At 38.1% G+C, this 17,859-nt stretch overlaps 1 protein-coding gene across 1 annotated transcript in view; it reads right to left on the bottom strand.

The window, feature by feature from the left end:
- Positions 1-263: 263 nt before the first annotated feature.
- ubr3 (ubiquitin protein ligase E3 component n-recognin 3) overlaps positions 264-17,859 on the bottom strand; it is a 30,182-nt gene continuing 12,586 nt past the window's right edge. The window contains exons 24-39 of the mRNA XM_088414802.1: positions 17,630-17,718; positions 16,125-16,274; positions 15,500-15,633; positions 15,200-15,310; positions 14,739-14,939; positions 13,632-13,768; positions 12,310-12,395; positions 10,212-10,317; positions 9,149-9,249; positions 6,859-6,983; positions 5,928-6,032; positions 5,597-5,722; positions 4,538-4,717; positions 4,139-4,348; positions 3,880-4,019; positions 264-2,884 (exon numbers count right to left, since the gene is read on the bottom strand). Of these exons, the coding sequence (XP_088270928.1) occupies positions 2,767-2,884; positions 3,880-4,019; positions 4,139-4,348; positions 4,538-4,717; positions 5,597-5,722; positions 5,928-6,032; positions 6,859-6,983; positions 9,149-9,249; positions 10,212-10,317; positions 12,310-12,395; positions 13,632-13,768; positions 14,739-14,939; positions 15,200-15,310; positions 15,500-15,633; positions 16,125-16,274; positions 17,630-17,718 (2,119 nt within the window). The 3' untranslated portion in view covers positions 264-2,766. The remainder of the gene's footprint in view (positions 2,885-3,879; positions 4,020-4,138; positions 4,349-4,537; positions 4,718-5,596; positions 5,723-5,927; positions 6,033-6,858; positions 6,984-9,148; positions 9,250-10,211; positions 10,318-12,309; positions 12,396-13,631; positions 13,769-14,738; positions 14,940-15,199; positions 15,311-15,499; positions 15,634-16,124; positions 16,275-17,629; positions 17,719-17,859) is intronic.

The following is a 17,859-nucleotide window of genomic DNA, read 5'->3' as shown; positions in this document are numbered from 1 at the left end:
GTCAGTCATGTTACTTGATTACTCAGCGGAATGATTTAACACTATAGTTCATATTTGACAACAAAAACAAAAAAACTAGCGGTCAACCAATATTCCAGCACGGGGTCCCCAAAAATCCAAGATTGATTTTCCGGAACGTCGGTAAATTTGCTGTTACTGCCACAAAAAACACAAGATTTAAAATTTCAAGCGTAACTTTAGTATGAATGCAAATAAAAGTATTTCTGGTTGAAGACAATATCATGAAAACACAGGACACCGAGCAGTGTGCTTATATTTTATTCACATATATTACATGTTGCATTAAATGTCCAAGTCATACTTTCTGGCCAAAATCAGAAAGTTTGATTCTGCACCTACAGTAATGTACTGTATTCTCTCTTCAATCGCACAGGAAAACACACACAAGAGCTTTCAATCACAATTTTACACTCATTGATTATTTGCTTGCGGTCATTTACAAAGTGGGTACTGCAAACGTGATGACAAAGTCAAACTCGGTAAACATAAAAGCAGCATGCGTGACTTTTTTTTTGTTTTTTTGTGGCAAAATGAAAAAAAAAAAAAAAAATCAAATGGGCATTCTTTGTCTTCGCTCTGATCAAAAAAATCTCACAGGCACGACTGGATGAATTTTGCTCCGGAAAAGATCATTGAAAAAATAAATTTGTTAAGACACTTAAAGAATTAGCGACTCAAAAGATGTCATGCACAGTGTAAAGCGGGCATTTAAAAAAAAAAAAAAAAAAAAAGTCCAAATATAACGGTGGAATGCAACTCCAAATCGCGAGTCCAAAATGGTCATTACAGTCACTTAAAGGGGAAGTCAAAAATATTTTTTACAATGTCTCTAGTCTAAATATGACATGGATTAATACTCAGTTCGCGGAGTATGAATCAACTCATTCAAACCCGAAGACGTATTTTTACATTTTTTTTCTTCAACTACAACGACTAGTAATGAATGACTTAAGGGAATTAAGTGCTATTTGATTACCTTAAGTTATATGTGCTGAAGTAATCAATTACTTTTTCAGCATTCAAGTACTACTAGTATCTAAAGTAATTGATGACTTCAGTAATGATTTAGTGAGTCCCAGCCATTCTTACACAATTCTTAAGCCAAACACTTGAAAATCATGGACAAAGATCAATATTGGTACCTGGGATTGAATGTTAGGATACTAAAAAAGTTTTTAAAAATTCAAAAATGTGTCTTAGGAATTGATTAAAAAGCAAAAGCTATTTTGCCACTTGCTGTCACAGTTGTTACGTATTCAGGTAAGGGCCAATCATGGTTCAGTTTGCAAATGTCACATGATCAAACGCAGATAAGGTGAGCCCTGAGTAACTCTGATGATCAGTTGGCAGCAAGGGACAAAATGGCCGCCCCGAGATCGACAACAACGGGTGGATTTTCCTACTTAATTCGTATTTAAATTCCAAAAACAACTGAGGCCATCTATTAAAATGAGAACATTCAGTGCCAAAGACGAGTTCAATCTGTTTTTGTTTTCCTTCATTGAGAGCATTTTAGTTGCATCTGATGCTCATGCCCTTAACCTTTTTAAGAAATGGAAGATTTCTTTTTTAAATCACTATTTTAAAAGATTAAAGCTGGATAATTGTTCAAATAAAAAGTTAATCACAATCAGGGCACATAAAACATGTTTTTGTAAGAAAACATTTGGCTTGACTTCCCCTTTAAGAGGCCTCGGAGTTGGAACAATTTCATTTCCAAATGTTTTTGTTTTGGGTTGGTGAGGACCACTATCTTTTTATTATCTTTTTATCTTTTTACAGCTTGACAATCCGATTCAAACTGACAAACTTTACATTGTTATGGATATATTTTATTCATTTATGTATATAGTGTGTGGTCAATCAGAACATTGAAGGGACAAAAACAAAAACGTCATCTTATTTCTCCACACACACAAAAAAAAAAAAAAACCCAGCTCAGGCAGTACATGATTAACTTCAGTGAGTGTAATAAAGTGAGCGCACGCGTCCTTTGACAAAGCGAATCTGAGCCGACGTTTCCAGCAAAAACCTCAATGCGCAACCTTCACAAAAAAAAAAGTTAAAATTACTTGGAACAATGAGCAGCAGCATTTATTTAAATATCTAAAACCTTTTTTTTTTCTCAACAGCAAAAAAACAAAAACAAAATTCCTGAGGATGGATTGCAACTAGACCCATAAAAAGAGCTTTTAGCTCCTTTGCAAAAAAAAAAAAAAAAAAAAAAAAACTCCGTAGTGTAATGATGTCATGTAGCAGTAATGCATCTGCACCCGTCATAATTCATACCAAAACCGGGATTAAAAGGGATATGCTTTAACATCATCATACATGGTGCATTATTGCAGGGATAATCAGCGTTAGACATTTTCATATATATTTATATCTATCCAAATAAACATCAACTACTCCAAACCAAGTAGGTCTCTGGGAAAGGTTGTGCTTTTTTTTTTTTTTTTAAACTTGTTTTGATTGAGTCGATGTGTCCAAATTGTGATTTTTTTTCTTTTTTTTCCCCAGCTGTTGAAATCGAAATGATAAAATGATCAAACGCACACACGTGTTAATCCTTTGGGCTCGTGATTGGACACCAAACTTCACAAAAACCGAGATCACTGCACCGATACTTTGAGTTGCCTTTTTTTATCAAACATGGCAGACACAAACTGCTAATATTCTTCTTCTCTGTGACGGGCTGCAGTTTTAAAGTGAACTTTAGAAGATTTTTTTTTTTTTTTTTTTTTTTTAGAGTCCATTATAATGAGGCCCCCAACGCTTATTGATGTGGTCAAACGTGTGCGAAACCCACTGTTGCTCCAACACTCGATATCGCTCTTCACACAAGAAAAGAGGTTTTCCACGGCTGGAAAAAAAAAATCAGGAAAGGAAGGCAGACGCATCAATCCATAACATCTAAAAATCTACATTCATTTAGCAAAAATGCATTGAAAAGCCTTTAAACTCTTTCACCCCCACCCTCCAAAAAAAAAGGGAATTACTGTCAGCACTATAGCGTTCATGTGTGCAGTTTGAAGTGATTAACAAATGAAAAATATATGACACTTTTTGTTTCTTTCTGAGGTTACCTGATGACCTCATCAGATAAATCGAACAGCTACCTTTCGTAGGATATATCCGACAGTATGTTCCATCAATGTTACAATGTTACATTTCGTTTAAGGCAGTAGCAATACATCATGAACAAGAGGGTGCAGGTAACATAAGGGGCGTGACCAAGGGAGTGTCATCAGAGTCGGGTTGGATGGTTGGTTCGTTGTTCTTAATTTGCATTTGTGTTAATTAGGAAGCAATACCTCAATTTATGAGTGACCCAGCTTACTAGTATTTTTTATGACAAATATTTGTTGCAATAATACCTTCATAGGCAGTAAAATGATACTCTTAGGCATATATTCTTTATCCTCTGTAAAAGTGACAAATATTACGCCATTTGACAGTAGTTGGGGAAACTTCATTTTAGATGTAAATGTATTGTATTGCCCCCTGGTGGCCAGGAGGCACATCAGAAGACCCACAGTCAACGCAGATACCAATAATTTTAATGAAATATTTTAAATCATGTCCTATTAATGCCAGATTTTATTTTTTCAAAATAAACTTTCTCTTTGCTTTCCTAACCGTCCCATAATATTAAAGTTCCACAATTAGCAAGGATATTTCAAAAAATAAATGACGCAACGAAGTTGGGAATATGATCTAGGACTTATCAGAGTATTTCAACTCAGTCAAAAAATATCGACCAAAAAATTAACAAATGAATAGGCTGGATCTGCATACAAGTAAAGGAAAGCAATAAACATTCAAAATAAATGACAGGTGTGTGCGTGCGGGTGGTACCGTAAATCGCGGTCCTCCTCTCCATGGGCATCAAGGTAAACAGAACCCCAGAGGCAGAAGCGATGTCCGCGGATGATGATGATAACTGAGGCGTTAATCAGTAGAAAGATGCCCGTGGCAGCACCGCAGTGCTGGGAGTGCTACGCGAGAAGAGGCATTACGTGAAAACACCATATGACATCCATATTTTTTTTGAACTCATTCACTGCCAGAGCAGTTCAAACGGATATCTGACATCGCTAGCAGTAGAGCAACTTACCAAAACACATTCACAGATACCCTGCTGCTTGCAGCAAACCCCTTTGAGACAGACAAAGGCGCCGCAGACAAGGCAGAGCGCGGGGTCCTTTGGCACCTTTTTACAAACAGTGCAGGCCTTCCTGTGGTAGTACTGGAAGATGATATTGTAGTTGTCAGGCAGCTGGAGGAGGCGGGGCAGTGCCCACTGAGAATCCTGGACTAGCATGGTCTTCGCACAAAGACAAATGAGAGGGAGGAGAGAAAATATTTTAGCGGCTCCACATTTTGTCCTGGGGTTTAGACTGCTTTCGATTTATTTACGCTAAATTCAATTCCGCTCAATTCCATCTTTACCGAGGCTGATGATGTCAAATAAAACAGTACGACAAACCCCCGCGTCTGTTCCAGAGCCACTTACCAACGAATGCTCCGCCTGCACCTGAGAGAGCCCTTTGACCTCGGCACACCACTGCGTGACCAAGTCGAAGGCGTTGACCGCCCACTCCAGACACGAGGCACTGTTCACGGGATTTGAAGCCACCGAGGGGGCGGGGGCGAGCCCCGAGCACGCGGCCAGGGACGAGAACTCTTCCTGCTCCTGAGAATATGAAAAGGATATCATCAAAAAATGAATTCAGAGAAATAAAGACATGCATATATAATTTCCATTTACCACTTTGTCATTCTGGGCCTATTCATTTGTACTCAACTGTAGTGGAGATTTGTTTTTGGTCTACCTCTATACAGTGTTAACTAGCTGCAGCTGACTTCATGGCCAAACAAGAAGGAAAATGTACAGGTGCACTTCCTGTTCTGTTGCTTAGCAACCAGTGACAAATATGACTGCCATGCTTCAATGCGGCGCAGTGTGAAAAGCCCCAAAACGTTAATGGAAAAACAAGTAACTTCAGGTAGTCGTTCAAACTTGTGAATAAGCACCTTATCTTCATCATATTTACTTTTCTTCTTTTTATTTTTACAAGACTTGGAATGTGGAAATGTGCGTTTGTATGCTCATAAAGTTAATGATATCCTTAAATTTAGAAGATTATTCCCTTTGCATATTAAAGGGAGAGAACATTTATTCAGGGATTTTTCGCAGTTAAAAAAAAAAAAAAAAAAAAAAAAAAAAAAGTTAATTTTGCTAACGTTCACTTAGCTGAGTAAATTCTTCATGTACCGTATAATCGATACCTTTAAAAACACATTCTCCACTTGTTGTCCACTGAAAATGATCACCTTAGCTCAAGGCTCGAGTAACAACCAATTACGGCTCACATGTCAGTCATGTGACATTCACAAGATGAGCTGTGATTGGCTGGTACCCGAGCCTTTAAAAAATTCATTATAGACATATGACTGGTAAAACGGATGAATAATTTCAGTATTTTAACTCTGCATTCATCTTAAAAGCTGAATCAAACCTAACCAACTTAAAAAAGGAAAAAGAAATCATGTGGCATTAATGACTACGCACCAAGCAGCCAGTGAGGTTGTCCCCATAGAGGTGATGCTGCAGAAGGCAGGCGAGCCGAAGGAAGGGCAGACAGTACTGCTGCAGACTGAACTCGACAGACTGCGGGGACCACACGCTGGAGCTCAGCTGGCGAGGGGACGAACGGCAACGCTTGATCAATAACCGGCCAACAGCTTGGTGATAATAGCATGATAAATATCAGCTAGCCTTATATTAGTTGAATCACTGTCTTTGAGTAAACTGTAATTGATTGTTTCCAGGCGGCGAAATGAGGAGAGAGAAAAAAAAACTAAACAAAGGGGGCCGTATAAGAAAGTGTTAGATAACTCACCATGATATCTTCCGCGTTGACCGCATAGAGACTGTTGCTCTGGGACAGCTCAGTGATAACGTGAGCGAGCAGCGCTTCAAAAGACGTCTCTGCATTAGCGTGGCTCTAAAAATCAAAACAAAAACATCCATCACCTCTCATCGCCCGATCATGGTCAATGATGATTTACAGTTGTTTCAATGTATGTTTGTTGGGTTTATTACTTCAATTGAAATTGTTAGCGTCCAGAATGACTACAGCAAATAAAAAAAAAAAAGGGGGGGGGGGGATTTTTGGCCATTCAGCCAAGCCTACTATGGTGTATGTATTTTGTAATGATGTATTTTATAATACTCGCAACAGTCTTGAATGTGTGTTTTGAAATAAAGATCACATTGTTGGGTGTGTAGATTGTATAGAGAAAGCGCTGCAAGCATTTATCACTTGGAAGGCAGAAGAATATAAAACAGCAGTCTTATCGCATCTGCTGTCCTTTGTCGACGATTTATACAATCCCAACACAGGAGCATGAGCATTCTTTAAAACATGTTTTCAATACATTAACATTGCATTAAAATATCATAATTAGACTGTTTCAAAGAAAAGTAAAAAAAAAAAACGGTCATTATTGATAGAAGAAACATGCAATGGGGGTTGGGGTTGAGATATTTGCCTTTTGACATTCAAGCCAGCCGCTCACTAATTCCAATGTAATTGGGTGAAGACAAATAGCCAATTAATGCAACACTACCCAGCAGTCACGCTATTACAAATAATGAAGATCGATATCGTCGCCTGTGGAAACTCTAGAACTGAAACGCGAAAGGGGGCTTCATTCGTCTCAATCCCAAGTCATAAACAATGATTTACGGAGAATGAGAGGTGGTTCCGGAGACCGCGCGGAGATCACAAAGACAAAAGGATCATCTTTGTTTGTGGCTGCCTTTTTTACCTTTTTGATTGTCCCAGACGAGCTCCATGCCTGTCTTTCTTCTAGCCTCAGCTTGGTCGAAAGTGCGGCCAGAGCCTGGATGAACTGCAGGTTGTACAGCATCTTCACCACACAGGTAAAGTGCTCTACGATGGGAGAGGTGGACAAGGTCAAACGTACAAAATCACCGTTTAAACCACTTTTTGAAAAAAAATACAACTATATAACACACGGCACTCAAGGTGCCATAATGCTAGCATCATGCAAATGAGCATACGCAAATATATTCCCATACTGAGCTAGATATTTATATCATGACTATTTTAACTTTTGCACTGCTAGCACTGGTGCTAGCATCTTTTTCAGAGGTTGGTCACCCTTTTTTTATGGGACGTGCAGCATGACCATATTTGCTGAGGTATAGTCGTTTCAATTGGCATAATGTCATTTCTTACAAAATATGTTACTGTAACAAGAACAGCGGTAGGGAAGTCAGCTCAATTATTTTCTATAACTTTGACTTTTTGGGGAATATTTTGTTGAACACAGAAAAACTTGGATGAGGGAGCATATTGCAAGGGATTCGGGGAAACAAGAACATTTCAGTGAGCTAAGAAAAAGTAAAAGTGCGTACTCTGGCTCAATGTCGTTCTTGCTTAGTGTTTCACTACCTGTTTAAAGGTGACATAAATAGACCATACATTGCAATGAAGTAAAATAAAGTAATTTAAGCCTCATTAGTCTACTCGAATGTCAGCTGTTTTAGATTGATAGAAAGCCCAAATTTGCAGTTATTGTTTGATGCACAATGGACTTTTTCTGAGTTTCCAATGCCTTAATCAGTGATTGAACATTACTTGTTTTGAATGGAGGTGTGTTGCAAGGAATCAAGTTAGCAATTCCACAGCCGCCCAACTCAATGTTATTTTTTTTTCATTATAATTGTTGTCGCTTGCTCATTATCTCATTGTAGTTTCATCACTTTGTCCGTTCATCTTTCAACAGGTAATCATTACTGCCCTTTGTTTTGTTTTTAATCAGGTTCGATGGATGCTGCACACCTGAACTGTGATTTTACAGAATAATTGTACGTTTCCAATACATCCACAATTTCCATATAGCGAGAGTTCTGCTCGTCCTTGAAAGCGGTCAATCAAATTGAGGCAGTCATGAAATGAGTCATTAAACATGACTGCAGCTTGTCAGCGAGCTCTTTAGGTGGTCGATGGAGGAGATACTGCGACAGGCTTGAGAAGAAGGACACGCCAAGGAGCTGCGGAATCAGACACGTAGGACCAAATGCCGAACCCGTGTCTGTCTGGTTTTATGCTTTGGTGGCTTTACGGGGGTGAAATATGTGACAAGCTGCTTTGTAGCAAAAATATGATCAGTCTATCGCTGTTGTATCATAAAGGTGAAGCTCGCAAGGTAGCATAGGTAGCAAAAGGTAGCATATTTTTGGCGGGTAAATTAGCACTGTTTGAGAATTTGTTTTCCCTTCACTCTGTTTAAAAACTCACCTATATGCAGTTATTGTGCTCAAGGCAAAAAATGTCTAGTATAAAAATATTGTTTCAACACTTTCTGGGGGCAATGTGGTGCCTAGCAACTATGTTAAATTGCGAGAGGGAAATTCATTTAGTCACGCCAGGCCTTGTTTTCATTTCATTGACTGCGAGCCCAGTTAAAATGGATATTTATTGACATTATATACAGCTAATAAACATTTGAACAATAGAGTCTGATGGTATTGTGTTCAAATAATGGAGACACTTGAAAAAAGAAAGTTCATTATGAAATAAAAAAAAAAAAAACAATAGTACATGTTACTCAGCTTGTATCACGCTGCCCAACGTTTGAGCACAAATATCTGTCAGTGTGAGACAGGTGATTGAGATTAGGAAGAAATATAGATGGAAGAATTTCGTTAAAAAATAAAAAAGAAATGAAATTAAAGCAGAATGTTTAACAATTTAGATTCTTCAAATGAGGCATGTTTTGCCCAGATAACAGCTTAGCACATCTCGGGTCTCAGTCAGCTTTATGGTGTGGGTGACGCTTTATGAACTGGAATGACTTTCAGTTCACGGCTGTGTGTTTTTTGAGGAAGTAGTTTGAATTTCTGATGTCTTTATGTGTTTACCACCATATAAATTTGAAGGTGTTAAACGTTTGACTGCTACTGCTATTCCGCCGGAAAATAACAATCCAGTCTACATCAATAATTTCAAATATCAAAAACTGATATTCAAACAAGCTGAAAAGAATTGATTGGGTATTTTCAAAAATAAATAATTGATGAGAAGTGTACCTTTTCGCAGGGGCTGTGGCATGGTGAGCACAAAGATAATCAACAGGGATGGGACGTCTCTAAAAAGCATTGGTACTTCAGGTCTCTCTTCATCAAAACCACTGTGGAAAAACAAGTTTTTTTTCAAAGATTGCTCTGTTTTTTTTATCATCTTAAAAAGACAAGAGTTCCGACATTATTTTCATGAAACGAATGTGTTTGCCTAGTGCATCCCCTTGTACATCCCTTGGGTTGTGTGCCATTCCAAATTAACTGTATTCTTTTCTGTTGACAATTAAACTCTGCACTCTTGAGAGGCCTCGGGAATTTTCAATGAGAGGGACTGCACTTAAGGTATAATACCCTCCATTACCAAAGCACTCAGCGGTTAATTCCACAGCGCAACGACGGAAAGCCTTTATTGGATGGAGCTCTCAACCCTGCTGCGACCACACCGCACAGTATGTGTTGTGTGGGGCTGAAATGCTTCTAAGTAAAACATCTCTCTCTGTCCTATTTAGCGAGACTAGTTCATCTTGAATGCCTCAGGGGCGTTGATGACGCAGCTCGTTCCCGAAACCTCAATGAAGTATTTTTAAACAGCAAATGGCTCCTGTGAGAATACAGCATGCCCGTGAGCAATTTTAGCAGAACAAATGTAAAAAGCAAAGGCGGAAAATGATAATGTACTGCAGCGCACCTGTGACTAAAGACAGAAAAATAGTGCCTGGTGTATTCTGCTTACTGCCTTACAAAGCCAAGGAACAATCGGGGTCTGAAGTGGTGTGCTGCTGGTGAACATGCCGCGCGGTTGTTCTCGGTACAGTGAATTAGACGGGGTCGTTTCGTTCTCTGTGGAGTGCCCGGTAATTTGCCAGATGTAGCAATTATCGGTAGCTATGGAAACCGTACGTGGGCCATTTTCCGTATTTAGCTCCCCTTTGTGTGACAAAAAAGCTGTTGGGGGCAGGAGTGCTGGTGTGTTAAGAAAAGTCTTTAGATTGCTTGATGGTGTCAGGGGGCAATGCGGGAGAGTTGGAAGATTTTTTTTTTTTAAATAGAAAAGAAGACTGCTGCTGCTCACTCTCTCGCTCTGCTTTGTGTAAGTTGCGTCAGCTTCGTCCAGGGGTTGTACGCTGAATCAATGCTGTACAGACGCATGTGCATGGCCAGCACGTGAAATAGCTGATCTGAAGGAGAAAAATAAATGATTTTAAATTACTGGACCAAAATTAACAGACATCTTCATATGACTCAGAAAAATAAATTTATATACGATTACACTCATTTGAGAGCAAACCTTTGTGACATTCACATAAGATAACGGGAAACAAACATGTCTAAAAGTATAGTCTAACTTGCCAAGTAAATGAAACTAACAATAAAAAAAAGAATAATTCTGTTTGGGGGGGGACATGACTTGGACTTTTATGAGTAATTCAGCAGGTGCACACCCATGGCCTACAGGCAACACAAATAGACTACCACCCACCAATGCCACTCTCTTTTTTTTTTTTAATGTGTTTCACATGCACATAGGCGACTAGACTGCAGAAACTGCTCTGCAATAGGATTTTTGATAAGACACCAAACCTGGAGCAAGACTGCCCTCCACAGGTGAATTTAAGCACAGCTAAAGTCAGTGCTCAAGAAAATAAATCTTTCATGTCATGAATCAGATTAAAATATGACTATTCTACTGGAACATGAAATCACAGCGACTCGTCAATCTTTAGATTAAAAAATACAACATGAAAACATCATGGCATTTAGATGTGCAATGATAATTCAACAACTAATCTATTAAATATATAGATATTAGATTTTTTTTTTTTTACTTTAAAATATGTACAAATCCTCCAAATTTTAGCTTGTAAACAACAAATATAGGCCATTCTTGGCCACCCTTTATGAAAGAAGTCGGATAATCTTTGTGTTTAGGGACGTCCAAATCCTCCAGATCACGTGATCCAAAATCAGGCTTGACCACATCATTTTCAGCCTACTGGAATTTTTTTTATTATATTTTATTGTAATTTGGCTTTAAATTTTTAAGGGCTAGAAAAGTACAGACACTGCCAAAAAATATACATTTTTGTGTACAGTCCTATGCGCAATATCCAGCCAGTGGAAGGATGTTCAAATGGATTTCTTTAATCCAACTCATTAATAAACCCCTAAAAACATATCAATAGAATAAAATCGTTGATTGCAGCTTTAATGTCATGTTAAGTGAACAGAATAAAAACTGGAACTTTAGGTTGTTATAACGCCGTAAACGATTGTAAACAACTGAAATATGAGCAAAAATCTTTGACAATGTTGCTTCCAAATTCCCATTCATACGCGAGACTATTGATGCCATATTCGGAGTAACTGGAGGTTCGGTATTTCTGGATTACCAAACCAAATATACAAACGTCAGACATTTACATCATTGTGAAAACGATGTGCAATTACTATAGTTATGGAGTTTCCTGTGGTTTACTTGAAATCAGTTCCATCAGGATGATTGAAGACTGATGCGTAAGAATGCGGTGAATTTGTCTGAGCGCGGCTGCTTAGTTAATGCAACTCAAGACAGTTCCACTATGAACCTCCTGGCAGCCAACTCGAGGATGACAGGCCATTTGTCTGCGGCGCCCTCAACTTTTGACAGGTTAATTTCCAAACTAAAAATAGTGTGAAGCGGCCTCACATCTGCAATCATCACCTGCAACATCCACACGTTTATCCGCGCGATTTCGGTCATGACTATGTATGGTTTTAGTGATAGCCATGCTTTTTAAGAGCCAGACTTCCAGCCTCTCCGTTATATGCCCTTGTCAAGCCTGACACCTGGGCCATCATCTCGGATAGCATCTATCCTTGACTCTCATTGTTAATGGAGCTTTTGTTTCCTTTTGTCATTTTATGGCTCAGGAATGACATAGATGGATGAGCTGGATCGCACGATCCGACAATTTGTTATGGTGAAGAAATCAGTGGGGAAATGTATAGTCTTTGGAATTGTGTGCTTTACTACTGTAAAATGCAATAATTAATGGCTATAAATTGAAGCAATTTTGCTTTTTGTTTATGTTGATGCTTAATTCATTTAGTATATATATATATATATATATATATATATATATATATATATATATATATATATATAAAAGTATGTGTGAGTAAATGCTTACTGAGACATGAACGCTTGGCAGAGGCACTGGCACCACCACAACATAAATTGCCTCCTCGATGCACAAGTTCTAATTCAAGGTTGGTCCTGCAAAGGCAAAATGAAGTATTAAAGAAATAGGATTTATTTCATACATGTAAGCTCCAATAACGTTTGTTGTCACAGATGTCAATTACAGACACATAAGTCTGTAATTTCATTGATGAAAAAAAATAAATAATTAATGCTTTTCAAAACACATAGGACTGGCTGTCGACGGAAAATGACATCACATGCTGAAAATTCAGTTAACGACCAATGACAGCTCAGCATGTGAACGTCAAACGACTACGCCATGATTGTTTTTTACCTGAGCCCCGAGCAACTGCGATGTCATTTTAAGTGGCAAAATGGCCACCCTCTGTGATAGATAAAATGGGTGTATTTTTCTACTTAATTCACATTCCACAAACACAATATCAACCACGATATCTTAGAGTAAAGGGGTATCATAGAACGCATTATTGTAAAATGTTTGAGTTGACGTACCCTTTAAAAGGAAAAATGACTAAACTACAAAGAATGTTTGGTATGGAAAATACTGCCTAATCACGTTTCCGGTTCATTAAGTTTTTACTGTACCTTTGTGACGATCATCACACGCACAGATATTATTGACCTGTCCAAAATTGTCACTGGAGCAGGATTAATGGTGATTGACATTTGAATTCCACCAGCAGCCATACAGGAAAACACTAAACCTTAAGCAGTACATAGATGCTCAAAACTGATAGATGCTCCAAAAATAAAAGTGATCTGTGCGTGTCTCCCACAAGGCAATTGTATAGGCCAGCAAAGTGAGGCCGATTGTTGAGTTTCCTGAGAGTGGGGAGAAGGGGGAAGCAATTTCAGATAGATAATGCAGCCACGACAAAGCTCCATCTGGCTTTTGCTGATAAGAGCACCCCTGTGACAGAGGAATTTTCCACTCCTCAGGCAATTTGCGCTGCTCATTGAACTTCAGAGGGCCAACAGGCACCCATGCACATTGCTGTATTCAAGAAAGGCTCAGGGAAGCACAGTATTAGGTGAGCTAAAGGTTTTGGTGGTTGCACTTCAGGAAGCACAGACATTCAGGAATACAGTGACCAAGCAGAAATCCTAAGGTCAACTCCTCACAAAAAAAAAAAAGTTTTTTAACATTTTCTAATTCAGATTGTTGCTGTACCTAATGTAGTAGCCCATATATTTATGGTTGTGGGGAAACGATGACAGAGCTACAATGTGAAATGTTAGTAAATAATCATGTTCATGTAAGTGACAAATGTCACAAGTGACTCTTACCTTGCCAAAGAGTACATGAAGAGGAAATCATTATCAGGGGAGCCAGGGTTCTTGCCATAATCCATGTACTTTTTTTGGGTGGTGTTTTTAATATCTTTGATGACTGACTCCATCTCTTTGCTTAAATTGGACTCAGTCTAAGAAAAAAAAATAGTAACCATTGGCAACACAATTAACTCATTTACTCACAACCCCCCCCCCCCCCTTTTTTTTTTAAGAGTCCAGACATTTAAATTTTTTCATGTGTGTGGCTGAAGGAGGGTTTAAAATTGGCGGGGGCAAAATGAATTCAATACTGAAGTAATCTCTAAGTAAAGGTACTGACATACTAAAGTAATTGATTAATTGTAGTAACCAAGAACTAAAGTAATTGTTATGGCATTAATTTCAATAAAAGAAGCTAGCAGACTGAACCACCGTCTAAGTCCATCTTTGTTCACCTACAGGAATATTACTAAAACTGAAAAAATCATGTAAAAGTTATGATCTCTCAAAACCGATTAAATGAAGAGTTGCAAGGTAAGCAGTCAAACGCTGCGGTTAGAGAACACAGATTCCGCTTGACTTGTTGATTATGTCACAATGAAAAAGAAAAACAACCACTTCGAGCACATTCCATTACACTGGTGAGGTGTTCACTGACCGCTCACAATGTGGGAAGTCTGAAAAAATATATATAACTTACGGTTATGAACATACGAAAATATAAAGGGTTTAGGAAGATGGGATTTATTCTGTTTTGCTGTAGTTTTTACATAATTGCCAAAGTGTTGGTAGGTTTTATACAGGTTAAAATAGAAAATTTGACCAGAATTTGACCTCAAAATTAAGGGTGCGTCTTATATACAGGCGCGTCTTATTGTTGGGGGACAGCGGTACTTTGGTAATCAAGTAAGTACTGAAGTAATTATTTTAGGGGTGATAATCGATTAGGTACGAAAGTACTAAAAGTAATTAACAATTATTTCAATTACTGTATTAATTAATTTAGCAAAAAGTACATAGACAAATTGATCGCTTTGATATTCGATTGCTAGATTATTTGCTAAATTAGTTTATGCTTATTTTAGCTTCTAGAAGTCAACCACATACTCAGACATTACTTACTGGGAAAAGGCCTAGGTTGTCCTGAAGAGCTTCCACTTCCTTTATGAGCACACTGGTCTTCTTAATTGTGGGCGTGTGCCAGGCACCAGTCTCTGAGCCTCGTCCGGGTCGACAAGGTAGGACGCTGTTGGCAAACTGTCGACATAGCGGGCAGGTAAATTCACCCTTGTCAACAGAAAATCCCTGCAGGACCTGGTCATTCTATAAAGGACAAAAAAAAAAAAAAAGAAGAACATGACGTGTTAGTTGATCACGATACAAAAACTTCAGAAGTAGGCCTAGTGAGACAAGCGTTAATTACAACTCATAGATTTGCAATTTAATCAATGTCCAATAACTAGACTAATTACATTAAATAACAACACTAATTACAAATCAACAATCATTGATTTTATTTTCGTCAACCGGCTTAAGAAATCGGCATATCATCACATTATGAAGGCGAGCGTTTTCACGTTTACCCTCAAAGACTCCATGTATGACTTGTGGCAATCGATATGCAAAGTATGTCCACAGGTCTGCACGTAGACGCCCCCGTCCCAACCTATTGACACAGACTGCAGACAGGAGCTCTGCAGTATTGGAAAGGAAAAAGATCACATCGATATTTGTTTTCGCGTCATTAGCCAAATGGACTTCAGTCATCATTCTGTTCACAACCATATGCACCCCCCAAAAAAAGTTTTTTTTTTTTTTTTTTTAATCCAGACACCTAAAAGGATTCAAAGAGTAAAGCTAATGCTGTTTTCAGAGTCACCCACATCCTTGAAGAACCGCTGTAAGAGAGTGAGTCGGACGTCGTTAGCCACAGCACATGTGTCAGCAGAGTAAATGTGTTCTTCATCGCTGGTTGGGAGATTCTTTGCCTCGTGACTCTTGCAACGATGTCCAAGCACTGAAAGATATTTTCCAAGGACCCACTCAATGAGCCTTAAAGGGATAGATTTTCAGTGGCAAAGCTAGTATTTTGAGTATCATTAATTTGTTAACTAGATTATTTTACACATTAAATTATTAGCTTTAAAAAATATTTTTCACTAGCTGTCCACTGAAATCTTTAAAATGTTAAAAAAAAACAAAAACAAAAAAACACATTTTCCCCCTTTGCTGTCGATTTGTATCACCTGTGTTGGTCATGTGACATTCACAAGATCAGATTGGTCATTAGCTGACCTCTTAACAAATGTAATTTTGAGTCCAGTTAGTAGAAAAATGTGTGTTTGGAATTCAGTCATCTAATGAATTATAGTCAAAAGGTGAAAAAATATTTTAAAATCTATTAAGCTTAATTCGAAAAAACAAAAAAACAATATACAAACAATTGCAAGTAAACAATGCAAATTCCTGCTGTTCCATATGACTTGTGAAAAAATATTGTGGCAGTACCTGACGAAGCCTGAAGGAGAACAACTAGGCCAGTAGGCCTGTCCTCCGTGGAGGGTCCGCTCTGTCCGCAGATCACACAGTCATAAAGAACCTCTGACTCCATCATTTCAGACGCTCCCAAGTCCATGGCTGCCTCTGTTTCTGGGGATTCTGAGGAAAACAATCATTAAAAACGCTACTGTAAGCAAGAAAACTCTCTTCTAAACAGTAGACAATTTGTTCATTTAATTGAGTAGTTATATTGAAAAAGAAATTAGAAAATAGCCATATCTAAAGGGATAGTACATTTATTTAGCCATTTTCAGCAGTAATGTTATTTTTTTCCATAATTAATTTCATGACTAAATCATTTTTCCATGTACAACTAATGCCTTACAAACACATTTGCTCTTTATTGAAAATCACATCCCAATGTGTTTAACGCTCAGATAACAACCAGTCGAAACTCAGCTTGCGAATATCACATGAGCAAACCCAGACAAAAGGTGAGAAGTGACTGGTTGTTACCTCAGCCTGAAATACGTTACGTCATTTTCAGTCAACAGCAAGTGGAAAATGTGTTTCCAAAAGTCATTAATTGTATACAAATAATAATTAAGCTATCTAATTACAGACAAAATACTAACTTAACTTTTCACTTGTAAAAAGTGGCTAACTAAGTGTACTATCCCATTAATGCACCCTTCAGCTGAAAATTTATTACAGGAGTAATTACAAAAAAGGTTTTATTTCAATTAAAACTCAGCACTATAAATCTTTGTAAAGGCATATTTGAAATCCAATACTAGATGTACTGTATACCACAATGTACATAATGAGTACTTAATCTTTACTGCACTCAGTTAATTATACACATATTTTACCTGACTCGACATTGAATTATTGAAATGAGTTTAAATGTTAAGAACTGTGTTTACCAGTGAATATTGAACATGAATGTCACCATGTGTTATTTATGACTCTTAGGGATAATGGAACTTAAAAGGTCACAGTGGGAGCTTTAGCCTCAGGCTGCCTCACACCCACTGAAGGTGAAAAGACAAGGCAACAAATTGTATTTTTCCCCGTACAAGTATTGTTCATGGGAGGATAAAAAGAGAACATTTGATCAAAACTTACAAATTGAATTGAAAAACGAATTTGATGAACAGAAGCACAAATGGGAATAGTGGTTAAATATCGATGATGAATACATTTGTTATGGGCTTTGTATTCACTACATCTCCTCCAATTTCTATGACACGATGGTGCAAATGCAGCACAGTGGGCTTCAAATAAAGTCCCAACTCAGCAGGAAGTGGGTACACAGAGGTCACAATAGTCCCTGTCTGGCCAGAGCAGTCATTCTTCATTCACTAAGCATACGGTGTCAGAAGGGTTCTATTAGCACAAAAATCCCCTGTGCCTTCTGTCAGCAGCCCGCCACTAGAGAACTCACTTTTTGCTTTGTTCTAACAAGCTCACCTCACAAAACCTTGCACAACACCAGCAGGAATTGTCCTTACCAACATCCATAGCAGTTTCCATGAAACTCTTCTGTCTGGAGGCAAATTCAGCCAGCAGCTTCTGTTGCCTCTCTCGAGCTCTCTGACGCCTGAAAGTAAGTGTAGGGAAGATAGTAAAACCACTTTAGAATTGACCTTCAATTCTCAAAGCCACATTAATAGGATGTCACTCAAGCATTACATTGACACTTTGAGGACATGTATTTCAAAGGTGGAAATGTTGACAAACG

The sequence above is a fragment of the Hippichthys cyanospilos genome, chromosome 5 (genome assembly GCF_059441005.1).
Source record: "Hippichthys cyanospilos isolate Australia breed blue-spotted pipefish chromosome 5, RoL_Hcya_1.0, whole genome shotgun sequence".
Lineage (NCBI taxonomy): Eukaryota > Metazoa > Chordata > Actinopteri > Syngnathiformes > Syngnathidae > Hippichthys > Hippichthys cyanospilos.
Note: the sequence above shows the minus strand (reverse complement) of the source record. Positions and strands in the feature narration are given on the sequence as shown.